Source organism: Mesoplodon densirostris, chromosome 8 (genome assembly GCF_025265405.1).
Source record: "Mesoplodon densirostris isolate mMesDen1 chromosome 8, mMesDen1 primary haplotype, whole genome shotgun sequence".
Taxonomy (NCBI): domain Eukaryota; kingdom Metazoa; phylum Chordata; class Mammalia; order Artiodactyla; family Ziphiidae; genus Mesoplodon; species Mesoplodon densirostris.
In genome coordinates this window covers 69,913,782-69,941,282 of record NC_082668.1, presented here as the reverse complement: position 1 = coordinate 69,941,282, position 27,501 = coordinate 69,913,782, and the positions used below count along the sequence as shown (strand labels likewise).

At 44.1% G+C, this 27,501-nt stretch overlaps 1 protein-coding gene across 2 annotated transcripts in view; it reads right to left on the bottom strand.

Annotated features, from left to right (window-relative positions):
* Positions 1-252: 252 nt before the first annotated feature.
* Positions 253-27,501, bottom strand: part of LYPD6B (LY6/PLAUR domain containing 6B) — a 41,112-nt gene continuing 13,863 nt past the window's right edge. For both annotated transcript variants that reach the window (XM_060107074.1, XM_060107073.1), the window contains exons 2-5: positions 13,496-13,648; positions 10,364-10,462; positions 6,473-6,603; positions 253-938 (exon numbers count right to left, since the gene is read on the bottom strand). In XM_060107074.1, the coding sequence (XP_059963057.1) occupies positions 774-938; positions 6,473-6,603; positions 10,364-10,462; positions 13,496-13,610 (510 nt within the window). In that variant the 5' untranslated portion in view covers positions 13,611-13,648 and the 3' untranslated portion in view covers positions 253-773. The remainder of the gene's footprint in view (positions 939-6,472; positions 6,604-10,363; positions 10,463-13,495; positions 13,649-27,501) is intronic.

Here is a 27,501-nt window from a genome sequence, read left to right as displayed (position 1 = left end):
ATTTAGCATCCTAAGAAGGGTCCTTCACCCAAAAGAAAAAACTAAGTAAGTCACAATGGCATAGAATTTTATACTTTAAGCTAGAATATATCACCTGTGGTGCATGAACACATAACTTCAACTGGCCTCCCTTATGACACTGGTTAATGTTTCATCTGAGGTCTCCCCATCAGCCAAGAAACACATAAGCATGCATTTTACATTGTATAATTTAAAAGTTTTATTTCCCCCCACAATAGCAAATGGGTTTCATATTAGTTCCACTGGAAGTTTTCTTCTTGTAGTTGCCCTTCTCATTGACTACACCGTTGGCGGGGAAATTGCTTTCTTATTGGGGAAGGGTTATATTTCGTAGAGATGCTCTGAGCTAATCACGGGAAAGAGAGGGTCTGATCCAGCAGCCCCTGAAGGAGTTGATCAGGTCAAGGAGTCCTTTCTGCTCCAGGCCTGGTCAGGTGGGGACAATACAGGCTACTGAACCTGCCCATAGTAGCTGCTGGCAAGACTCTCCTTGCAGAAGTGACAAAATGCAGCCCCTTCGATCAAGAAATATAAAATCCACATAATCCCTCAGTCCCTGCCAAGTCCCCTTCCTCAGTGGCCTCGTGCAGGAGCATTTTAGCTAAGCAACAACTAACTGGCTTCTGCTTTGCGGTCCAGTGAGCATTCTTCACCAAGTGCAAGATCGGTCTTCACTCCAAAGTTCACTGTTTACACAGCTGTTGGCTTGTGCTTTAGAGGGCTGGTCTCTGCCTCTCCCAGGAATGGTGGTATCACATCAACAACAGCACGAAGGCCCAGGCCAGCACTGGTAGGTGGAGCGCAGGGGCACGGCTGCCAGACGTCCTCTGAGCGTGCATCACAGCAAAGACCGCATTAGTGTGGTTGGTGGGTAACTCTACATTGCAGATCATCCCTTCACAGCAAGACCTACACTCCTGTTACCAAAGGAAGAGGAGAAGGAAAGAGCAAGTGAATAAAGGGAAGAAGAGGGAAGGGTCAAATGAAGAAAAACAAAAGCCTTCTTCAGCTCTGAGGACACAATTATTTTTTTTATCTTTTATGAGTATATAAATTTTTCAATTTAAAAATTTTCTAAAATATAATGGCATACAAGAGAAAAATGCTCTTATTTTTTAAATGTTTGAGACTTCATAAAAATTATGAATTTGAAAATATACCTTTTTCCTATCAAATTGACAAAGATTTCCAAAATGTACATGAGCCTGGGTCCATGACATGGTAGTAATTTTGATATTCTCAAACACTGCTACTGAGAATATAATTGCTTCAGTTTTTCTGGGGAGTAGTTTGGCAATCTTTATCAAGAGCTTCAAGATTATTTATATAAATCAATCCAGTAAAGTAATATGCACCAAAATCACAAAGATTATGTGGGGCTTTTTTTAGAATAGAGAAATTTTAAAAGCTGCCTAGTATTTTTAATAAGGAATTAGATAAATTATAGTACAAACACATATTTTAATATTATGTAGCCATTAAGAATATTTCTGAAGAATAGGTAATAGGTAAGTTTTCTTTAAAAATATTTTTATTTTATATTGGAGTATAGTTGATGTGTTAGTTTCAGGTGTCCAGCACCTGAACAGTTAGACATGTATCTATTCTTTTTCAAATTCTTTTCCCATATGTTATTGCAGAATATTGAGCAGAGTTCCCTGTGCTATACAGTAGGTCCTTGCTGGTTATCTATTTAAAATATAGTTGTGTGTAAATATCAACCCCAAACTCCCAATTTATCCCTCTCCCCCACCTTTCCCCTTTGGTAACCATAGTTTGTTTTCAAAGTCTGTGAGTCTGTTTCTGTTTTGTAAATAAGTTCATTTGTATCATCTTTTTTTTTTAAGATTCAGCATATAAGTGATATCATATATTTATCATACTGAGTCAGAAAGAGAAAGACAATCTCCAGGTCATCCATGTTGCTGCAAATGGCATTATTTCATTCTTTTTAGTGGCTGAGTAATATTCCATTGTATATATGTACTACATCTTCTTTATCCATTCATCTCTCAATGGACATTTAGGTTACTTCCATGTCTTGGCTATTGTAAACAGTGCTGCAGTGAACACTGGGGTGCATGTATCCTTTCAAACCATGGTTATATGCCCAGGAGTGGGACTGCTGGGTCATATGGTAGTTCTATTTTTAGTTTTTTAAGGAACCTTCATACTGTTCTCCAGAGTGGCTGTACCAATTTACATTCTCACCAACAGTGTAGGAGGTTCCTCTTTTCTCCACACCCTCTCCAGCATTTATTGTTTGTAGACTTTTTGATGATGGCCATTCTAACTGGTGTGAGGTGATATCTCATTATAGTTTTGATTTGCATTTCTCTAATAATTAGTGGTGTTGAGCCTTTTCATGTGCCTCTAGGCCATCTGTATGTCTTCTTTGGAGAAATGTCTATTTAGGCCTTCTGCCCATTTTTTGATTGGGTTGTTTGTTTTTTTGATATTGAGCTGCATGAGCTGCTTGTATATTTTGAAGATTAATCCCTTGTTGGTTGCTTCATTTGCAAATATTTTCTCCCATTCTGTGGGTTGTCTTTTCATTTTGTTTATGGTTTTCTTTGCTGTACAAAAGCTCTTGAGTTTAATTAGGTCCTTTTTTGTTTTGTTTGCTTGTTTTATTTCCATTATTCTTCTAGGAGACGGATCAAAAAAAGATATTGCTGGGATTTATGCCAGAGTGTTCTGCCTGTTTTCCTCTAAGAGTTTTAGAGTATCAGGCCTTACATTTAGGTCTTTAATCCATTTTGAGTTTATTTTTGTGTATGGTGTTAGGGAGTGTCTAATTTCATTCTCTTACATGTAGCTGTCCAGTTTTCCCAGCACCATTTATTGAAGAGGCTGTCTTTTCTCCATTGTATAGTCTTGCCTTGTTTGTCATAGATTAATTGACCATAGGTGTGTGGGTTTGTCTCTGGGCTTTCTATCCTGTTCCATGGGTCTATATTTCTGTTTTTGTGCCAGTACCAGACTGTTTTGGTTACTGTAGCTCTTTGTAAGTGATACAGTCTGAAGTCAGGGAGCTTGATTCCTCCAACTCAGTTTTTCTTTCTCAGGATTGCTTTGGCTATTTGGGGTCTTTGTGTCTCCATACAAATTTTAAAACTTTTTGTTTTAGTTCTGTGAAAAATGCCACTGGTAATTTGATAGAGATTGCATTGCATCTGTAGATTGCTTTGAGTAATATAGTCATTTTGACAACATTGATTCTTCCATTGCAAGAATATGGTATATCTCTCCATTTGTTTGTGTCACCTTTGATTTCTTTCATCAGTATCTTATAGTTTTCTGAGTACAGGTCTTTTGCCTCCTCAGGTAGGTTTATTCCTAGGTATTTTGTTCTTTTTGATGCAGTGGTAATTGGGATTATTTCTTTGATTTCTCTTTCTGATCTTTCATTGTTAGCATATAGAAATGAAAGAGATTTCTGTATCCCACAACTTTACCAAATTCATTGATGAGCTCTGGTTGTTTTCCGGTAGCATCTTTAGGGTTTTCTATTTATAGTATCATGTCATCTGCAAACAGTAACAGTTTTACTTCTTTTTCAATTTGGATTCTTTTTTCTTCTCTGGTTGCCATGGCTGGGACATCCAAAACTATGTTGAGTAGAAGTGGCAAGAGTGGACATCCTTGTCTTGTTCCTGATCTTAGAGGAAATGCTTTCAGTTTTTCACCATTGAGAATGATGTTTGCTGTGGGTTTGTCACATATGGCCTTGATTAGGTTGGTTCCCTCTATGCCCACTTTCTGGAGAGTTTTTATCATAAATGGGTGGTGAATTTTGTCAAAAGTTTTTTCTGCATCTATTGAGATGATCATATGATTTTTATTCTTCAATTTGTTGATGTGGTGTACCACACTGATTGATCTGCGTATATCAAAGGAGGTTGGTCCAGGGGCTTAAGCAGGCTTTTTGGTGGGAGGGACTGGTTCCTGCCCACTGGTGGGTGGAGCTGTGTGCTCAGGAAGACTTTAAGCAGCCTGTCTCTTGATGGGTGGGGCTGTGTTCCCACCCCATTGGTTGTTTGGCCTGAGGTGTCCCAGCACAGGAGCCTACAGGCTGTTGGGCGGGGCCAGGTCGTGGTGAGAAAATGGTGGGCTCCCGCCAATGAGAACTTCCCAGAACTACCACTGCCAGTGTCTTTGTCCCTGCAGTGAGCCATATCCAATACCAGTAGGGAGGTCTGGCCCAGACTCTTATGAGGTCCCTGCTTTTCTCCCTGGGTCCTAGTCACACAAGACCCTGTGTGTGCCCTCTAAGAGTGGAGTTCGTTCCCTCCAGTCCTATGGAATTCCTGTGACAAACCCCAGTGGCCTTCAAAGCCAGATTCTCTGGGGGCTCCTCCTCCCATTGCCAGACCCCCAGGCTGGGGAGCTTGATGTGGGGCTCAGAACTTTCACTCCTGTGGGTGAACTTCTGTGACAGAATTATTTTCCAGTTCGTGGGTTGCCCACTGGGCCGGTATGGGATTTGATTTTATCACAGTTGCACCCCTTCTGCCATCTCCTGGTGGCTCTTTTGGATGTAGGATATCTTTTTTGGTAGGTTTCAGCGTTTTTCTTGTGGATGGTTGTTCAGCAGTTAGCTGTGATTTTGGTGTTTCATAAGGAAGATGAGCTCATGTCCTTCTACTCTGCCATCTTTTCTCCAAGTTTTCATACTGTAATTTTTCTAAGTGGAAATGTTTCTTTGAGGTGGGAATTCAGGAAGGGCCTGGCTGGGCAGTTCTGGCTTGGGGTCTCTTAAGTGGTTGCAGTGAGACAGTAACTGAAGTGCAAACATTTAGGAGGTTAAAACCTCTCTGAGGACAGAACTGAGTTGGCTTTTTTTAGTCTGTGAGTCATCCAGGCCCTTGGGCACGCTTCCCCCCACTTACCTCAAAGTAAAAACCATCTTGAGAGTCTTTTCATTTTAAGTGTGATTTACCTGCATCAACACAAGCATAAGCAAGAGAAAGGCAAACTGAATAAGACTGCTTAACTGAGTCAACAACTCTTCTGAAGGTTTGTAAGCAGAAACACTGAAACAAAAATAAAAGCTAGGAACCTTTTGGATTGGTCATTGATTTTCTCTCTCAGTACTACTTGTTAGGGGATAATTATCACTCTGTTGTCTGTACTAACACTGATTCATATCTTTACAGGGGCATGCTCCCTCACAGCACAAGGTGTTCTCAAGGGAAGCACTCCCTGTCATGATATCGGATACGACGCCTCAACCCGATAAACCTGGACATTCACAGAGGCTTTCAGGATAAAGTATATCACATGGCTTCCAGGATGGCCAGGTAAGATAAAGTATCTGCCTCAGTGGTTCTCAATCCTGGCTGCACATCAAAATCACCTACTTAGAAATTCCTGAGGCCCAGGATCTCACTCTGAAGTGGCTTCAGTTGGTCTGGGATGCCCACCCACCACCAAAGCCCACAGAAGCTCCCCAGCAGGAGCTAAAAGCTAGTGGTGTCAGCAACTGAACTTATCTAGGAAACAGACTCACAGACACAGAGAACCGAACTGTGGTTGCCAAGGGGGAGAGGGGTGGGGGAGGGAAGGATTGGGAGTGTGGGGTCAGCAGATGCAGACTGTTCTATATAGGATGGATAACCAACAAGGTCCTACTGCATAGCACAGGGAACTATAGTCAATATCCGGTGATAAACCATAATGGAAAAGAATATGAAAAAGAATGTATAACTGAGTCATGTTGGTGTACAGCAGAAATTAACACAACACTGTAAATCGACCGTACTAAACTGATGTCGGGACCATTTTCTTTATGTATAGGCTAAATTGACTTCTAAGAGCTCGTGAAATTAACATACCTTCAAGTAATTTTTTCTCAACTATTTCAAGATTCCAGGCATGTAAAAGAGTAAAATGCTCATTTAGAATGGTAGAATGAGAAAACTAAAGAGACAGATTCATCTAAAATGTATCTATTGCTCATTTTAATAAGCTGGGGTTAACCTCTCAGATTCTCACCTCCTCGTCTAAGCAGAGGCAGTAAATGAGACAAGGTTTCCTTTGTCAAAGTTCGCCACCATTTTCCTCTTTCCACCTTCTCGGTGCAGTGCTCTTGGTGATTTCTAGCCATAAACAAAATATGTAAGCTGGGCTCTATAGCGTTGGTCATCCTCTCGTGCATGGATTGTTTGCTTTTGGGGCTTCCAGAGTTGACTTCAGACAACTCACCCAAAGTCCAAGGTCTAGACCCTGGGGTCTAGCTCTGGAATCTGAGAATTATCATTTGTTTTTAGTAATATTATTGTTTGATGGACAGAAAGCCTTCTTCTTTCATCTCCACTGTATTACTGTAAGGGAGTCTCTCAAAGTATACGTATGTCTGACATTATTTATCCTTCCTGCCTCTTTATATACAACCAGCCATCACCATCAAGAAACCACAGGACAATAACTTTACACACACGCTCCTTACCGTGTGTTCAGAATCTCGGCTGTGGTGGCAGCCAACAAGATGACATTCACTTGTGGAGGCACACTTTTTGGTGATGGATGTACTCCTTCCATGACTGGTAAAGTGATGTACTGTCAAACAGTACTGTGTATCTAGGCAGAAAAAAGCAACTTATATTTTTTTGCAATGTAAAAAACTAACTTTCAACAGTCACTTCAGAAATGACTAACATTCAGGATGATCCTTACGTTTCTAGGCGGCATTGCTGAACAGGCATTAGCTTCTGAAGCACATGTCTATTTTTAAAATGAATATAAATGGGCACTTATTCTTTGGTGCCAGGTAAAGCTGAGAAAAAATTGGACAAGCTTTTTCATCAAAACCATAGGTCCAAGAAGTAGGGGACATATGTATGCATATAGCTGATTCACTTTGTTGTACAACAGAAACTAACACAGTATTGTGAAAGAATTATACTCCAATAAAGGAGTATAACTCCAAAAAAATAGGGCTGCTCATTTCCTAAAAAGTGTCAATATGTCTGTGTTTCTCCCTCTGAAGCACATGTTCTATAACTCTAAAATAAAATGAAAACTATAAATGTAAAATGCAGTGGGTCATAGCACTTGTTGCATTATTCCACATATGTTTCTATATATACTAATAGGCCATGTGGCAGCCTGGACTGAGAAGCAGGTGCCTCAAATTACACACCAAGAGCACCTTGCTTACTCACCTAATTCTTCTCCGGGCTCTAATCCTCCCAGTGTGTTTGACTTTTCCCCAAAGTATTTCAAGCTTTTCTCCTCCTCTTTAGTTAACTCTTACCTTCTCTGCCCCCTCCCGCTCTGCAGGGCTAGTTCATTTCCACACAGATTACCCCTTACACCTTTAACCATTAAGTGATTTCAATCACTAACCTAGGACATTCTACTTTAGTTCTGCGCCTCTTACTCTTTAGTTATCTCAGGCCAAGGCAGTGCTTCTTAGTTTATTGAGAAGGGACTACGGCAGCAATGCCCTACAAGTGGGGGCAGGGAGCAGGAAAACGCAAGAGTTGAGCAGACGGGGCTTAGGGAACTGCCTCTGTCACAAGTGAAGAAGCCATGTGAGAGCCTTTGAGCTCATGTTCGTTTCAGTAAAATTTTAAGCGCACGGGTGTTTGACAGGGCTGTTGTAAGCTCTACGTAATGTTAACAACAGCAAAATGCCCATTAAGTGCGTACCACCAACCAGGCACTCTTCTAACATGTACTCACTCATTCAATCCTCACAGTAGGCCTTAAGATAAGTCATATTAACATCCTCATTTCACAGAGAAAAAAAACTGAGGCTTACAGTCACATAGGCAGAAAGCGGTGGAAGGTAAGACTCTGTCTGACGTAGGCAGTTTTCCAGGGTGTGTGCTCTTCACCAGCACCCTATCGTGCCTCTTAGTACACTCAGCATTGAACTGGGCGTGAGCAGAGCGCTCTACAAGGGCAGCTGACGGGGACTCTGAAGGACAGGGAACCAGTACCTGTTCTGAAAGGCATTTCCCATTTGTACTCCAGACAAAGAAGAATTGAAAACTGGTAGCTGCCTGTGTTCCTAGAGACTGTCACACATGCTAAAGCAGCCCTACACGGTCAGAGTAAAAGCCGGGGTAACTAAAATAAGAAATATCATTCTTGTCACATCCTGTTACCTAGAGGACCTCTTTTAACAACGCTGGCAGACCACAGAAGCAGAGCTATAAAGTGAAAAGGAAACCTGAGATGACAAAGAGCAATAGCCACAGGCCTGTGTGCCCCAAGAAATGGTTGACTATCGCCCCCCTCAATAATGACAAGGTGAAAAGTAAGCAATTACAGCCTCAGAATTCCAGATGGTTAGTATCTTTGGGGCTTGGCTGGTGTACAATCAAGAATGTACTGTTACGCACGCTGGAATGCAGGGGGCATTCCAAGTCCATCTCTGTACGAGTCAGGCTTTCAGGTGGATGGGGGAAGAGCTTGGCTCTCCCCTCCCTGACATTTTCTTGGCGAAAAGCTGCAGCATCCCTCTTTTGCTCCCATGTCTCAACAGAGATGAAATTCTAAAACCCGGAAGTTTCCATGCATGTTCCCATTAAAAGTGGCTTCGATTAATGAGACACAAATTGGAACGTGCACAGACGAAGTAGGAACAGCATTTGGTAAAATTCAAAAGAATGATGCCAGCCATAAAGATGAGGATAAGAAAAGTGCCAGCCAGTGTCCATAAAGAGGCTGGACATCAATGCCCCAATCGACCACTGTTCTGACCCCTTCCCATCCAGTTCTTGGGAGAATTTAAAGCAAATGGTTAAAGAATGATACTCACCCTCTGACACAAGCTAGTTAAAGAGAGGCATCCGCCAACCTCAGAAACATTGAAATTAATGTTTGTGAAAAATGTAGAAACAAATCCCCAAAAGCATACATGCACTCACAAGCACAATTCAGTCAACCACTCTTCAGAACTGTAAAATAACCTCAAGAAAAAAATATATTGATAAGTATTCTTGGAAAGAAATAATGAAAAATACTGTCCATGTAAATGTCACAGCCATCTGTGCTAATTTACAGCATAAGATTCTCAGGCCTAGTAGAGGTCTCCAGTGTATACTGTTTCTTGGTTCCACACTTTGGCATCATCTGGAAGAGGTAAGGCTATTCCACTGCCATAATGTGATATAGAAATTTCCAAAGGATTCAAGGTAATAGTAGACCAAAACTGGTAATCTCTAAGTCTGGAAGAGTTTGTTTTTGTTGGCCTTATACATCTGAAAACCTAAAAAACAGTGCATCCTATAATCCAAATAGCCTGATCGCCTTATAGTTCTAAGTAGAGTTTTTCAATTACAAATCATCCATCAGCACATCCTGTCTGCTTTACCTCCAAGTTTATATGTATTATTAAATCATTCTTGCCCCCTACATTCCTGCCACATTAGTCCAAGTCATCATCTTCTCCTGCCCCAAAACAATGAAAGACCCCATTTCGTGTCCCCTTCTTCTCTTGTGCTCAACCATCCATTCTGCACTCGGCAGCCAGAGCAATATTTTAGAACACACCTAGCATCTTGTACTCCATGGCTTAAACACCCTACTCCCTTCCCATCACATTTACAATGAAATCCAAACTTCTTATCAGAACAAATAAGATGCTGCACATCCCAGTCCTTAAATCTTGATCAGATCCTTTCTCCATCTCCTACTATGCCTCACCAGCCAGCCTTCTTCCTGTTCACAGAGGAAGCCAAATCTTGCCTTTGCATTTGCTGTTCCCTCTTCCTGGCATGCTCTTCCTGCAGATGTCCACGCAGCTGACTTGTTTTGGTCATTTGGTTCTCAGTTCAAATGTATATTCCTCAGAGAAGATTTCCTGACTACCTAGTCAAAGGCATCCCTTCATTCTGTCAATATTTACTGAGCGCCTAATATGGTCTAGGCACTGGGGATCTACCAGGGAACTAAACAAACTAAAAAGATGCTCAAATGTTTGTTGAATAAATTAATGAGTTTCTCAAGCATCAGTGTATCTCAAGAGTACAAAAACCTTCCTTTGCTTTAGCCAGTAAGTAGGACTTTTCTAGCGGTATCATCAAGCATTTCTGACATTCTTAGAATGCCCTAGTCAACATTGTGGTCTATTTGTTCTCCCTGGTAAATATTAATTAAGAAATTCTTCCTCAAAGCACATACAACTACAAATTGAGGCATCAGTTTCCATGTACTCTCAGAGTAGTCTGATGTCTGGATAGTCTCGTCAAAAAAATCTCTGATTTCTATAGAACATCAGCCTGCTGGTTTGCTAATCTCATCACATAAGATGCCTCTGCTCAGGGCCAGTTAAGAGAGATCTAAATGAGGTCTGATCACCAAAGAGTTCCAAACTGAGCACACTTACTTTGTGGGCACCATTTGTCTTCCGCCCATCGATTGCAGTTATAATTATCCCCTGCATTTTCACAGGTAAAACACTTGAAGCTGTTTGGAAATGGTGTCGCTTTAAAAAAAAAAATGCAAAGGGAAGCAGTATGGTTAAAAATTTTTTTCAAACATCAAATATGGCATAAAATTAGCAACTTTTACTAGATCAAATTAAAGTTACAAGTCATTATCCTTACAATTTCTGTTTCTATGGAGCTTGACTTAACTGCCACACTTTGGGGAATTTTCTTTATTCCCTTTTCTTTCAATATTTCATCTATGAATATCTACTACAGAGTAATGCAGATGATTCTATGAGCCACTTTGAAATATCCATTGTATTGTTCTATTATAACTTGTAACTTGGGGATAAGTGAGGGTTGAGTGGACAGGCAAAGATGGTGGCAATATTGGGACCAATACTTTGATATAGTATCGGCCCTGAAAATAACTGGAGTCACATTAACCTAAGCTTGAATTCTGCGCTTCTCACTAATTAGTTGTATGATTTTTTAACCTCTAAGAAATAATAATATTTACAATAATAGTGACAGTGAAGATCCCCATGACTTGCAGAGATAAAGATTAAACAGCAGGTTGCAAGAAAAATATCTAGTAGAATCCCTGGCACATCAAACCAGGTTGCTTTCCATCCATATGTACTTGCATTACAGCTACATTTAACTTCAAACAAGTAATTGCATTTGATATAGGTCAGTTATCCCAACATTAGACCTCTTTCAGGAATGTAACATTTAACAGAAGGATGATAGTAATTCTCAGGCCCTTGTACTCAGGCAAGAGTGTTACTGAAAGGAGGAATTATGAGCTGCCGGCAGTCTGGATTGAGAACAACTAGTATGTTCTTTTTGTCTTTATGCTTTCTTTTTCCTGCCTTGTATCTTGTTGGGTGAGAAGTCAAAAGTAGAATAAATTTGACATTTCTCTAAAGCCCTGTATGAAACTTTCAGTTTTCCTATTTTTGGAGAATGAAACAGATACAGATCAAGGTAACCCAAACCATTCCCTAAGTTGGGATGATAATTAGAAAGCAGTGCATAAAACAAGAGCAAAATATCAAAAGCTAAAGTTCAGAGGACATGAAATTAGTTCTTGCAATACATTTCAGTTTTGCCTATGCATAAAAGTGAATTAGGTAAGTTAATAAATAATGAAATCCATTTTCACCTATTAATTCAGCACAGTTTAAAAAATACTAAAACTCAATGCCAGTGGGTAAAAAGTTAATGTATAAACTGGCACAACCTTTTTGATTTAGTAATTCCAAGCATCTATTCTAAAGTCATTAGCCAATTGAAGAGGAAACTGCATTTAAAAAGATTTTCAATGAAGTGTTAACATTTAGCTTGCTTGTGAGAGTGTGTGTGTGTGCGTGCACTTGTGGGGGGCCAGTATAAAGCATGGGGAAATAGTTTACTCACATAGCCAGCTATGTGAGTAAAAACATTTTTAATGTAAGACATTAAAATACTTTCAAAGTCATGGAAAAATATTCAAAACACAACATAAATGAATAAAAGCTACTGCAAAATTAAATTTGTGTGATCTCTGTCACGAAGTTAAATACACATACAGAGTAAGAACAGTGGAAGGAAACACAGTTGACCCTTGAACAATGTGGGGGTCAGGGGCGCCAAGCCGCCATGCAGTTGAAAATCCTCATGTAATTTATAGTTGGCCCTGAATATGGCCCTCTGCAGACCATGTAGTACTAGAGTATGGACGATGGGGAAAAAATCCACATGTAAGTGGACCCAGGCAGTTCAAACCCGTGTTGTTCAAGGGTCAGCTGTATTCAAAAATGTAAAGAAGAGCTCACTCTGAATCTTGGGATTATGAATAAATTTTATTTTCTTCTACACATTTCCTGTCTCTTTGGAATTTTCTATAGTAATGAAATATTACTTTTTTCTCTTTAATAATTTTTTCCTATAAAAGGTTAAAATTTGTCAATAATGTAGATTTTATGAAAACTATATCTATGCTATGCCATTAAGGTATCAGTATATGATCACTATCAATTTAGAAATTTGTAATAAATGATAGTTCAAGATGTGTGTGGGCTGTTATTCATGTGTATATGTATATAGTTGTGTAGTAATACGTGCGTACACATACACCTACTAATGACTGAATGTCCTTAAAAACAAAACACAAAGTGCAGAATGGTAATCATACAGGAGTATGGAGTATGAGTACTCCTCCTTTAGGAGTATAAAGACAGTGGTTCCCAAACCTGGCTGTGTATCAACAGCATCAGGAGAACTTTTTTAAAAAGAAGAGGGGGAAAAGGGAAAAAAAAATATTCTGCATACCACCCTCCTGACTACTGAATCTCGGGAGAAGGGACCCTGGAATATGTAGTTTTAAACGCTTTTATTGCGATTCTGATACTCTTACAGATGTGGGAACCACTGGCATTCACATTTCCATGAAACAATTTTTATCTATAACAAATTCTCTGTAAAGTATATCAGAGAAGTTTTACTTGTCTGGAGAGAAAGGAGGTGAGATTATATATATGTTAATACTTCATTAAAAGTCTTTTTAAATGCATTTTCCTCTTCAAATGGCTAATGACCTTAGAATAGATTCTTGGAATTATTAAATATATATATATATGTATGTATATATAGTGACTGTGTGTAATATTAATGAAAACCTAAGTAGTATTCCCCTCCAAATTTCAAACATGCTAATAATCTGTTTTCAAAATTGTTAATGGCCATTTGAAAGTATATATAATTTATGCAGAAGCTTCCTACAGTCAATATCCTTCTCCAAGGAAGAGATCAACAAAGAACATTGAATTTCTCCTGCTGAGCCATTCTTATGGACAGTGTTCAGAAGATTATTTTAAACAAGAACCCTTTTGAGACTTCAGCAGGAAGCCAAACCATTTTAAAGAAATTGAGAAAATTTCTGTCACCATGTGTTACCCTTACTCATGGAAGTAGTGAAGACTTTCTGATTTATGCTGGGTATAAACCAAACGCTCCAGAAAAGGCAAAGTTACCATAGGGAAACAGGGACTTCAAACAGTTACTCTGACCCCCCATCACCAGTGATGGTGACACCCACTACTTACGGTCAAGAGGGGGCCGCACGTTATAGAAGTTGATGTTCTTGGCAAATGCCCGGTTTTCTGAGAAGATAAAGGTCTGGACCACAGCTACAGTGAGGGCATGACAGAGGAGCAGCATTCTGGCCCTGGGTGTGGAGAAGTCCAAAACTCATATAGCTGCAGGGAAAAGAGACTGGTTGAGTTTATTTGCATTTTATACATCACTAGGAGTACGTTTTGCTTCTGTTTGGAAAGCTTGATTATTCAAATATATACAACAATCTACTTGTTCTGTAGGGCCAGCACCTGTGAGTAAACTGCATTCTTCCCCATCAGATGAAAGTTAAGCAATTGCTGCCTTTTACTGGGCAGGCCTCTGCGCTCTGCAGGATGCCCAGTGGCCTGGGTTCCTGGAGGTCACGCAGCAGTCCTGGCCTGGCTGCGCCCCGTCCCACTGCTGACTCAGTGGGCTGGTTTACCTCGTGCTGAACCACCTGATCTTTGAACAACCACAGATCGGTTCAGAGGCATGCTCAGCTGAAGTTACAGAACCACCTGTCTGAAATTCTATCCCCTGAGTTAAATACCTATGGTTGATGAATTTTGCAACTCTTTCAAAACTTGGAAGAAACAATAAAAGTTGGAGCAGTAGGAAGGACACTGAGTAAAAGGGCAACCAGTTTGAGAAACAAAGTCTCTGCTGGATCCCAGAACACACAGACACTGAGAAGAGAAATAAGGGTAACCGTGAAATGCCGTCCCCACCTGTTTCCGTCACATCGGGAGCAAGGAGAAGCAGCCGGGTGGTTCTCAAGGAAACAGAATAACAGTTGTTTGAAAACCGTACATATAACGTTAGTCCTGGCCCACAGATACTGCTCATCACTTTCAGCCACTTAAAGCCAGCAGGGCCAAAACCCAGTGAAACAACAGATGTGCAGACAGCACTAAGTAAGATGTTCCATCTTAAGCCCCACAGGTTCCACCCTCTAGCAGCAGACCTGCTAGTAAGGAAATCTTCAGGAGAGATGCTCGAAACCTGGAACATCACCACCAACAGGTTCTCTTTGAGAAGGGGGAGGTGTGGGCCAGCAGAAAAAGTAAGTACTTGGAGTCCAGAGACTTTGGTTCAGGTGCTAGCTCTGCTATTTATTAGTGGCCTGACTGTAAGGTCAGCTGGCCCGAGGCAGGTGATGCAAACAAATTCACCGGTTGCATCAGCCCGGGAACTTTTCCGCTCTTGAGAGGGGCGGAACTAACAGTCCTACAACTGATGCAACTGGTGTCTGATATTGCCACAGCACACGAAGAAAACCGCCAAATGAGGACTAATCTACACCAAGAATGATCTGCCCCACCCTTTCCTTTCTACCCCCTATAAACCCCACCCAAGCCCTCAACCGGGCGTGACTTCTGTGGCCCTGCCCTTCGGACCAGCGAACCTCACCTGGGAGCACTCCGATATAAAGCTAATTTAAAGCTCTGTTTCACGGTGCCATCCTTTACGGCCAGGCCTTACATTTGGTGCCGAAACCGGGAGGGGGCACCGAGCCCTGCGGATTACCGTAACGGGCCACCCCTCCCTCCCCAGGAGACGACCGGGGATCCTCCGCTCACTCACCCGATCCGGCAGAATATGGGGTAAGTGCCCTTTTTCCGTTCCCTTTGGCCCCCAGAGTCCCTACCCACCGGACTCCCTGTTCCTAAACCGTGGCTGCATCAGGGACTCCTCCGTCCGTTCCCCGAGCCTCGGGTGATTGTGGAGACGTCCCAATTGCCTGACTGCTCTCCGACCCGCCGTGATTGGAGACTGAGACTAGGGATGCCTCTCTCCTTCTCCACTCAGGGACAGACTGGAAGCCATGGGAACCTCTCAATCCAAACCAGATCCCAAGACACCCCTAGGGTGTCTCCTGGTCAACTTTACAAACCTCGGCTTTCTCAAGATCTCCGCTGTAGGCGGCTTGTTTTCTACTCTACCGTGGCCTGGCTACAGTACCCCCTAGACAATCAATCCAAATGGCCTCCTGAAGGGACTTTCGATTTTAAAAGCGATTAGGCTCCTTCTCTGCTGACTCCTCCCGCTACATCAAAGAATTTCGCTACCTCTCTCAAGCCTATGACCTAACCTGGCATGACATCTTTGTGATTCTGTCCTCTGCCCTAACCCCAGACGAGAGAGAAAGAATCCAAGCTGCTGCCCAAAACCACGCAGACCAAATCCACCTTACTGATAACTCCATGCCTGTCGGGGCTACTGCCGTTCCGGGCACTGACCCAAATTGGACTTGCCAAGATGGCCGACGAAAACGCCATCTGATGATCCAATGTCTCTTGGCTGGCATGCAGGCGGCCGCCCATAAAGTGGTTAATTTCGAAAAATTAAAAGAAAGAACCCAAAATTCCAACGAAAACCCAGCTATCTTTCTCAATTGCCTTACAGAGGCATTTACCCTTTACACCCGGCTGGATCCTGATACCCCCGCAGGGGCAACGGTCCTAGCCACTCATTTTATCACCCAATCAGCCCCAGACATCAGAAAGAAATTAAAACGAGCGGAAGATGGTCCTCAGACCCCTATCCGAGACCTGGTAAAAATGGCCTTTAAGGTTTATAATGCCCGAGAGGATTTGGCAGAATCCAGCCGACAGGCTCAGATGCACCAAAAGGTGGCCCTCCAGACCCAGGCTCTTGTGGCTGCCCTGCGGCCGGCCATCTCCCACGGACCACACCATCCACAGAATCCGCCAAAGGCAACCCCTCCAGGGGCTTGTTTTGAATGCGGAAAGGAAGGACACTGGGCTCGCCAATGTCCCAATCCCCGGCCCCCCTCCAAGCCTTGCCCCAATTGTGGGCTAGCGGGCCACTGGAAGAGTGACTGCCCTACGACTGGCCCTCCCTCAGCACCTTCACGCGGGGGACAGACCGACCAGGCGGCAATACCACTCGAATTGTTGGGATTGGCTGACGACTGATGACACCCGGACTCGAAGACCCCCATCACCCTTGCCAAGCCCAGAGTAACACTACAGGTAGCGGGTAAGTCCATCTCATTCCTGGTGGACACGGGGGCTACATATTCGGTCCTGCCTGCCTATTCCAGGCCAACTTCTCCTTCCCAGGTCTCAGTTATGGGTATTGATGGTAAACTGTCCTTCCCACTCCAGACCGGTCCACTCTCATGTCACATTGAAGGACTTCCTTTTACCCACTCCTTTTTAGTCATACCATCCTGCCCGGTCCCCTTGCTAGGTCGTGATGTCCTTTCCCAATTAGGGGCCTCCCTTCAACTAGTTAGGCTAGACTCTCAGGTCCCCTCCTCCCAACTCTTACTCCCTCTTCCTAACCTATCCTCAGAGCCCTCCCTCTCCTCTCCCCCTCTCCTTCCCTCCTCACCTAACCCGATTGACCCCCAAGTCTGGGACACCTCCAAACCCGTAATAGCGACACACCATCCTCCCATTCTAACCCGCTTAAAGGATCCCTCCAAGTTCCCATCCAGACCCCAGTTTCCCATCTCTGAGACCCATCTCCGGGGCTTACGGCCAATCATCACCAGGCTCCTAGGCCAAAAACTCCTTATTCCCATCGATTCCCCCTGCAATACTCCTATCCTACCCGTCCGTAAGGCCTCCGGAGACTACCGCCTGGTCCAGGACCTCCAACTTATCAATGAGGCAATAATTCCCCTCCACCCGGTGGTACCGAATCCATATACTCTGCTCTCTCATATTCCCCCATCCACGACCCATTTACGGTCTTGGACCTTAAAGACGCTTTCTTTTCTATTCCCCTACACCAATTCCTATTTCCTCTTTGCCTTCACCTGGACGGACCCTGATACTCACGTTTCCAGCCAGCTCACCTGGACAGTTCTCCCTCAGGGCTTCCGCGACAGCCCCCACCTCTTCGGCCAGGCATTAGCACGAGACCTCACTTCCTGTTCTCTTATCCCTAGTACGGTTTTCCAATACATAGATGACCTCCTCCTCAGTAGCTCCTCTCTCAGCCTTTCAAAACAACATACTGCTGACCTCAATTTCCTCGGCTCTCATGGCTATCGGGTCTCCCCAGCCAAGGCTCAGTTACCTGTATCTTCTGTAACCTACATGGGGCTCCACCTTACCCCTACCACAACGGGTCTAACAGCCGACCGCACCCGGATTATCCGTGAACTCCAGCCTCCGGAAACAGCAGAACAAATTCTCTCCTTTTTGGGCCTTATAGGATTCTTCAGACACTGGATCCCTAACTTTGCTCTTCTTGCTAAACCTTTATATCTAGCCACTAAAGAGCCCCCCCCAAGGACCTCTTACTTCCCCTTCCACTGTTCGGCAGGCTTTCACCACCCTCTTCGACACTCTAATATCCTCTCCTCCCCTTTCCCTGCCTAACCCAAACGGACCCTTTCATCTCTTTGTAGATGAATGATGCGGAATTGCTACCGGACTTCTGGCCCAGCCTGTAGGGCCTTCCTACTGTCCTGTAGCTTACCTCTCCGAACAACTGGACCCAACCATTAGGGGATGGCAACGATGCCTTCGGGCATTGGCAGCAGCAGCTGAGCTAACCAAACACTCAAACTTACCCTGGCCCACCCACTAACCGTAGTTTCCTCACACCGGCTGGCTGACCTTCTCAGCCATAAAGCTCTCTCCCTCTGGGTCCTTCTCGCATCCAGGAGTTCCATCTACTTTTCATTGAAAACCCTGCTGTTTCTCTAGATCCCTCTCCTCGCCTAAATCCAGCTTCCCTCTTACCTATCTCGGGTACCGAGAGCTCCCCAACTCATTCTTGCCCTCAAGTCATAGAGGCCCTCCATCCTTCGAGGGAGGGACTCTTTGACACCCCTCTATCAAACCCAGACTGCACTCTCTTTGTAGACGGCAGTTCAACACTCGGCCCTGACGGACGCCGCCGGGCAGCCTACGCAGTGGTAACTATTTCAACCATTATTGAGGCTAATAGCCTCCCAGAAGGGATGACCTCTCAAAAGGCTGAATTAATTGCCCTCACTCGAGCCCTAAGTCTCTCAAAAGGGAAAAGGGTTAATATCTACACAGACTCTAAATATGCCTTTCTCATTGCACACACTATGTGTGAACTATGCAGTACTATGGAAGGAACGTGGATTTTTGACCACTAAGGGATCTCCAGTGGTCAACGCTACCCTTATTTCAAAACTCTTAGAAGCCCTTCAACTCCCCACGGAGGTGGCAATTATCCATTGTAGAGGTCATCAGTCTCCCTCTAACCTGATAGCACAGGGTAACTCAAAGGCCGATTCTGTGGCCCGAGAACTTACCAAGGGAGACCCTCCAGCTCCACTCCTGTTTTTCACTTCTACCAAACCCACATATACCCGCCATGAGGGGACCACCCTATTATCAAAAGGGGGAAACAAAGATAAGGGGGGATGGATTTTTATGGACAACAAAGTTGCCCTCCCTTCGGCCCAGGCGGCCAGTCTCCTATCAGACATTCACAAGTCTCTACACATAGGTCCCAAGGCTATGTTCCGTTTTCTGGATCCTCTTTTCTACCTGCCTGGACTCAGGGAGGCTATCTCCAAGGCTCACATGGCTTGTCAAACCTGCACCTCTGTCACCCCACAAGGAGGCCTACGACCCCGGATCCCAACACACCAGATGCGCGGACATCAACCGGGCGAGGACTGGCAGGTCGACTTTACCCACATGCCTCGCTGCAAACGCTTTCGATATCTGTTCACTCTTGTCGATACCTTTTCAGGTTGGATCGAGGCTTACCCAACGGCCCAAGAGACAGCAGACACGGTCACCTCTATCCTACTCCGACATATCATTCCCCAGTTTGGTTTGCCAACCTCCATACAGTCAGACAACGGACCCGCCTTTGTCTCCCAGGTGGTTCAACAGGTATCCGAGGCCCTCCAGGTTACCTGGAAACTCCACATCCCCTACCGTCCTCAGTCATCTGGTAAGGTTGAACGCGCCAATGGGATTTTAAAGGATCACCTCACCAAACTACCTCTTGAGGTCCACGTCTCATGGCCTGAACTACTTCCTCTAGCCCTTACCTGAATTGGAGCCTCACCTCGGGGTCCCACCGGCCTCAGTCCATTTGAACTACTCTATGGCCGACCTTTCCTCCTACACGACCTACCCACCCAGAGTCCACCCCTAGCCTCTTACCTCCCTTACTTGTCCCTGCTTCGCCACCTCCTCCGGGAACATGCAGATCGCAACCTTCCAACAGTAGCTGTCTCCAAGACTCTCTCTCTGCCTTTACAACCAGGAGACAGTCTCCTCAAGGAATTACACCCTCAGTCCCTTAAACCGCGGTGGACGGGCCCCCATACAGTAATCCTTACCACTCCCACAGCAGCCAAACCTTTAGGACACCCCTCTTGGTACCATGTCTCCTGCCTTAAGGTGGCCCCAACCTCGGAGGCCTGGTCAGCCCAGCAACTGGGGCCCACGAGGCTACGGCTCACCCACCACCCTGCCTCTCCTCCCGCTGCTTCTGCTGCTTCTCCTACCAGCTAGGACTCATCAGACATCCCTATGGCGCTTCTGTATACACGGGACATGGCAAGTAAAAGGCCAAGTCCATGCCCGAGTCCTGGGAACAGGAGACTGCCAACCAGGTGGATGCCAGGCCCTGGTGACTATCCATATCCCCTACTCCAATCTGGAAAACGTTCCCCTGGGCTCGTCTGCCCCCGCTGTCTGTTTCACCTACGACCAGACTAAAGACTACTGTCACTGGTGGACAGACACTTATGGGGGGTGCCCCTACCACTCATGTAACATCCACGTGGCAAAATTAGACACCAGGAACTCACTCGAACAATCCTACTTACTTACCACTGATGGCAAAGGCCAATTATCCCTTAACATTAAAGACCCCTGAGATACAAGGTGGATACAAGGGGTACAAGGAAAAATTTACCGATGGGCAACTGATGCTTATCCTGTGGGACCTATCAAGATTTTTCGCTCCTACATTAGTTTGACTCCCAAAATCATCCAACATCTGAGTGAACAGGCCACTGCCATCCAAGAAACAGAACAGGCCTTAGAACACCAACTGCCCCATCCCAAACACAACAAAGACCCTTTTTCCTGGTTGACCCTTATTCGCCAAGGGATACAAATACTTAACCATACAGGGATAGGCAACATTTCGGATTGCTTTCTGTGTGCCTCGCTGGGCCGGCCACCCTTGGCTGCAGTCCCACTTGACCAACCCTTTAACTCCACTTCCCAAGACCTACCCTTTCCTCCCTTAAAAATTCCCTTATTCCTTGAGCCAGACAGAACAAGCCTTACACTCTGCTACGGAAACAGCTCAAACCTATCTGACAAAGAGCTCTCTTGCAACTCAACTCTTCCCATTAGCACTCCAATAGGGGCACCACCAGGCATGATTTTTTTTGGTGTAATGGTTCCCTAACCAAAAGAATTAATCCTTCCTCCTTCCCATGTGTCCCTGTGACTCTCATCCCACAACTCACACTATACGGCCGAGTTTTTCTCACTAACCACACAGCTTTCTGGCTGGAAGAAAAGAGCCATCTTTCTCCCTATGGTCGCAGATATCTCTCTTGCCTCCTCCTTGCAGGCCTCAGAGGGGGTGCCTTAACACACAGTGTCTCAACATCCTGCGACCTAGAACAGAAACTTCAGCTGGCCATTGAAGCATCTGCCGCCTCCATCACCTCCCTTCAGCGCCCGATCACCTCCATAGCTCGGGTTGCTCTCCAAAATCGACAGGCCCTGGATCTCCTGACAGCCGACAAAGGAGGTACCTGCCTTTTCCTGCAGGAGGAGTGCTGCTATTACATCAACGAGACCGGGCTCGTCGAAGACAACATAAATACCCTCCACCGCCTAAAAGAGGAGCTCCAACGCAGACAACGACCATCCACCTCCCCTATCCCTGACTGGTGGCGATCCACCCTATACACCTGGCTAACACCGATCTTGGGTCCCTTAATCCTTATCTGCGCTCTACTTATGCTTGCTCCTTGTTTTCTCAGGTTCCTCCGTAGGCGCATACAAGGAGTCTCTCGGGTAACAGCGAACCAGATGCTCCTCCATTCTTACACTTTACTTCCCACAGAACCCCCTGCTGCTCTCCCTTAGGCCCCGGGTCTCTGACTGCCCGACTTCCCTTCGACGCCCCTGTTCAGCAGGAAGTAGCTGGAGAACGAAACGTCGCCCTATCACACCAAAGATGTCGGGATGTGAGGTCAGCTGGCCCGAGGCAGGTGATGCAAACAAATTCACCGGTTGCATCAGCCCAGGGACTTTCAGCCTTCCCGCTCTTGAGAGGGGCGGAACTAACGGTCCTACAACTGATGCAACTGGTGTCTGATATTGCCACAGCACCCAAAGAAAACCGCCAAATGAGGACTAATCTACACCAAGAACGATCTGCCCCACCCTTTCCTTTCCACCTGCTATAAACCCCACCCAAGCCCTCAACCGGGTGCGACTTCTGTGGCCCTGCCCTTCGGACCAGCAAACCTCGCCCGGGAGCGCTCCGAAATAAAGCTAATTTAAAGCTCTTTGTTTCACAGTGCCATCCTTTATGGCCAGGCCTTACACTGACCTTGGACAAGCTCTTTAAACTCTATTAACCTCAATTTCTTCATCTGTAAAGTGGCTTAATAACACCCACCCTGCCCACACATTTGGGTAATTGTAAGCATCGAGTACAGGCTCGGGTAGGATCACATAGAACTGCTTGCATAAGAGCACTTGTAATACAAGTTCTGTGAAAATGTTGGAATCTTAGGGTTCAAAAATATTGGCTAGGGACTCCCCTGGGGGTCCAGTGGCTAAGATTCCATGCGTCCACTGCAGGGGGCATGGGTTTGATCTCTGGTTGGGGAACTAGGATCCCACATGCCTCATGGCGTGGCCAAAAATAAATATATAAATTGTTAAAAAAAAAATATATATATATGTATATATGCTGAATCTGTTTTCTTCTTGCTGAATCAATAGGTCTCAGTGGGTTTAGGGAGTCTTCCAAAGAAAAAAAGTTTGATGTCCACAAATCCAACCATAATCCTTCACATGGATACTCTCTTTGAAGCCAGGGTAAGAATGCATAAGTTCTAGGGATTTTATGCCCCCCCTCTTGTGTTGTGAGTATACTGGTTTTGTATGGGTGGTTAATAATGCCTACCTATAGAGAATGAGCTGAAAATCAGACAGAATGTACCCATGACATCATATCATCCCTACAGATGGCTTTTGCTACTGAGAGAACTGAGTCCCTAAGGAAGGACTCAGGGTAAAAAACCTGGTAAGTTTCACAAAACAATAGTGCTAAACTTTGTACACTGCAGTTCAGCTCAGTACAGAATCGGACCTAGTGATACACCAATATATTTCTAATTCTGTCCTTGTTCATTTTAGAAACGAAAATTGACCTTTCACAGTGACCAAGTTTCTAAATCCTATTGTTATGCTCTTTCTGAAGAAATGAACATTTAACCAATTCTATTATTCCTTACAGACCAGTGGTTATACTGACACACCTTCTGCTTCCCTGTTCATTTCTCTGAGTTGGACTGTTCCGTATTCGTTACAAATCTGTAGCCAAGTAATTGATACCCCATCTTGACACCAGTGCAGACCTTTTGAATGAGGGAGACTAATCCCTCCCTCACAAGCCTGAAAATGACTATGTTCCAAGAGCCACCCACAAGTGCTCTTATAACGTGGAGAGGATGCCTGAGATCACAGCATTCATATTATCTACATTCAAGTCCCGTTTGCATCACTAAGCGACTATGGAAATTGAGACAAGTTGCTTAAGCTTTCCAAGCCTCAGCTTCCCCATCTGCAGAACAGGCATAATGACAGTCCCTATTTCATAGTGTGGAGCTGAGGACTGAGTGACACCATGCATACAAAGCACTCAGCCAGTGCTGGGCACAAGGTCAAAGCTGTATTTATCGAGCACTCTCTGTTCGGTGGTAAAGAGCATTAATTTGGCTCATGTACCTGCCTTCAAACCTACAATCTGTGTAGCTTCGTGCAAGTCCCTTAACTTCCCTGTACCACAATTTTTGCATCTATAAAATGGGAGTAATAATAATATCTACCTCATAGGGTTATAGGAATTAAATTAGTTAATACATATAAAGCACTTGAACTACCTAATTCGCTATGTGCTCGGCATTTTGCTAATTCTTACATAAGCATTTATTATGCTGAACAAATCCCCAAATACTTTGGGATCACAATTCAGAACGCCTGATTTTCCTCACATAATCTCAGTGAGACAAAAGCCCATTCATTCATTCAACATACCATTATTGACACCTCGTACATAACAGATGTTTTTAACCACTAGATCCCCAACAAGGTCTTTGCTCTCAAGCAATCTGCATTTTAGAGGGAGAAGACAGCCAATAAATATGGAAAAGACCATAATTTCTGATCGTCATAAACTCTGTGGAGGAAACATAATAAGGTGATATGTTAGTGAATAGCAGGAACTGCTTTATATATATGGTGGGCCCGGTACATCTGAGTAGGTGACATGAGCACGGGTGAATTAAATGTTGAGAAGAAAGCGTCCAAGCAAAGAATCAAGGGAAAATAAACCAAGGTCCTCAGATGGGAAGAAGTGTGCCTCGTTGGGGGAACTCAGAAAGCAGCCAGTGTGACCAGAGCATGAGAAAGGGGGAAAGAGACAAAGCCAGAGCCAGTGAGGTCAGGCCACACACACACTTAGCAGGCCGTGGCAAGGATTTCAGGTCCTGCAAAGTCAAGAAACTTCGAATTTACATTATCTAGTTTTGAAAAATACTCTCAAGAAAGCTTTGTCTCTGGAGAGTAGTAATTGGTCCCAAACACGTAGTCTTATTTCTAGCTCCTGGAAGAAAGGAAGGCAAGTAAGAGTGCATTCCTTTCTTCCAGGAGGAATACAGGGCTCAGATACAGCACAAAGGTTCTTCTGAATGGATGATAGAAGACTTAAAAAACGACTGAATGAACAACAAACCCAAGAATTAGACTTGTGTTTTGGTTTCTCCTTTCCTGGAAAGAGCACTGTAGGGAGGATAGTCTCATTACTATTATATAACAGGGCAGGGGGGTTCAGGGGCAGTACATGCCAAGATCCTTGCATGGCCTGAAACATAGCATCCCCTCAAAACATGTCTGCACAGCTTGTTCTAGCACAGAAGTTGAAAATAGTGAAAAACATACCACAGGAATATTGCTTCCATATAGACTAGATGTATTTTCATTTCCATTTTTAGTTAAAACAGCATAGCCTTATTCTATCAAAATCCTCCAAAACTGCAAAGGTTTTACCTGTCAAATGAAGAAAGCACTAAATAACAGTATCTCACATTTTCCAGAGCATGCTTTATAATCTATCACTACATATTGCTTTTCTCCCAAGCACCTATATTTATCTCTGTTTTTCAGTATATAGGTTTGTGTTAACATGACTGCTTTATTTTTTCACAACGAAAAGACATTAGGATAATGAAAAAGCAAATGACTAAATTATAGTATCTGAAAATTGTTTTACATTTGGAATCATTTCATGGAGACTCTGAACTAAAAATTATCTGCTGAAACTGCTGAGTAGGCTCTTGTTGCAATCTTTCTAGCAGAACAAGGTTATAACAGAGCTTGTATTCTGCTCCAGAAGGAAAAAAAATCTTTAATACAAGCTAGACTAAACCATTCTGGTACTCTCTCTAGGACCATCACATAGAGCAGAGTTCTTCATATGGGGGAGAGGGGACCTGTGAGCTTCTTAAGGTTATTTGCAAAATTGTGTCCATACATATTTTCCCCCTGGGTTGAGTCTCTCAAAGGAATCTGAGACCTACATAATGGTTAAGAACAGCTGCTTGCTGACTCAGAATATGGCTGTTATGATTTGGCCTCCTGTACCTTAGATGTTTTCTTATATTGACACTAAGAAAGCTCCACATCCATGTTAGGTATCTGGTCCACACTTCTCAAACTCAAGGGTACCTCAAAACATTCCTCCTCAGACACAGCTCATTACCATCATCCATCTCTCCCAGAGAGTAGACCTTGTCAGAAACCCCTCACCTATGGTGCTGGTCTTTATTTTATGAGTCCTCTCTTTGGAAAGTATATTAATTTTTGTTCCAGAATGCAGTGTGCTTCTTTGCCGAGAGAGAAGGGATTTTTGCAAGGCACATTTGTAGGGATACAACAGGGGTAGGCAACTCTCAGGCATTCCAGGGAACAGCAGGTAGCCAGATTCGTAAATTTAGGAAACCCCATGTGAGACTGGCCCGCTACTGCCCGGAGTCAAGGACCTACGTGGTGGCCCTTGGTCCACAAGCATGACTATTTCCCAGGTCTGAGCCATGGCCATCACCTCCTCCTACATGTGGCATTTTTAAGCTTCCTTGGGGAACGTGCGGGCCTGAGGAAGTGACACATCCTTGACCTCAAACTCTTTTGAGGTAGGAAGAGGACTACATTACTTTTTATATTCCCTAGGCCCATACTCGGCACATGATAGATATTCAATGAGTACGTTTGGGAATAGAACCAACATCATTAGCTATGACCTATAAGGAGCATGTTTCTTAGCAAGTAAGACAAAGGCTGTGGGACAGTAAGGAGCTGCCAGAGCATCCAAAGATGATAAAGAAATGATGGAATCAAAAGGAGATGTGGGGCCTCCCTGGTGGCGCAGTGGTTGAGAGTCCGCCTGCCGATGCAGGGGATACGGGTTCGTGCCCCGGTCTGGGAGGATCCCATATGCCGCGGAGCGGCTGGGCCCGTGAGCCATGGCCGCTGAGCCTGCGCATCCGGAGCCTGCGCATCCGGAGCCTGTGCTCCGCAACGGGAGAGGCCACAACAGTGAGAGGCCCGCATACAGCAAAAAGAAAAAAAAAAAAAAAAAAAAAAGGAGATGTGAAACAGAAGAGGCCAAGCAGAGGTGGTAAATACTGGCATTTCTTGCACAATTGCTAATAATGAGTCAGCAAGCACCAGACCAACCTCCACTGCCAATAAAACAAACGAAGTACATAATTTAAGGGGAGCAGCTCTCCTAAGTCCAACGTGCCTATCAACACTCGCATTCACACCTTCCTGCAAGCATCACTTATCCCGCAGTAAGACACTTTAATGACAAACCTAATAGGCCTGGCTGCCCTATAAGAAGAATAGAAGGCAAAGAGGAAAATCAAAATGAGTGCTGGAATTTTACTCAGAAACAGTGGAAAAGGTGAAAACACTCTTCTGAAAAGGAGAAATTTGACGAAAAACTTTACCATCCATTCCAAGGGTGGTACTACTTGCTTTTGGCTATTAGGAGAGGTTGGCCAATGGAGATACTCTGGTTCTCATTAAATTTGGGAAGAGCATCACGGGATCTAGGCTGAGACTCTGCTCCAGCTCTCTTCCTTGAGGGGACTCTCGCCTGGGCACGGAAAGCCCAGCTCCAGCGGCTCAGCTTTTATCTTCTCTGACAGATTCTCTGCTCCGGTACATGAAGAGTTCCTTTTCCCCGCTAAGTTTAAATATTAATTTTAAAGATATTTAATTTAGCATTTCTATGTGCCTGAAGCAAAATACAAGAGAGAAAATTTTAGCTTATGCTCAGTCCATCATGTTTATCTGAAAATACAGAAATCTCTGTGGAGTACCATGGATTCTACTCTTGCATAATAACGTTCAGTAGGGAAAAATAGAATCATGATTCAACCTCTCAGTACTGCTTGTCCACATCTTGAAAGCAGCATGATCATAAGTCATGCATTCATACTAGGTACTGTGCTGAGCACTTAGTATACAACAGTGAATAAGAGAGACACCGTCCCTGTGCTGTCACACGTTATTGGAGCCCAAAAGTCAACGTGAACCACTAGTGAGCTGTGACTGTCAAGAGTTACTACAATCATCTTTGAGGGGGGAAAACAATGGACTTTTGATTCAAGTAGACCTAGGATAAAATTCTGCTTCTACATTTAGTAATCAGGCAACCGCGGAGTTAAGTAGTATTGTCCCCATTTGCC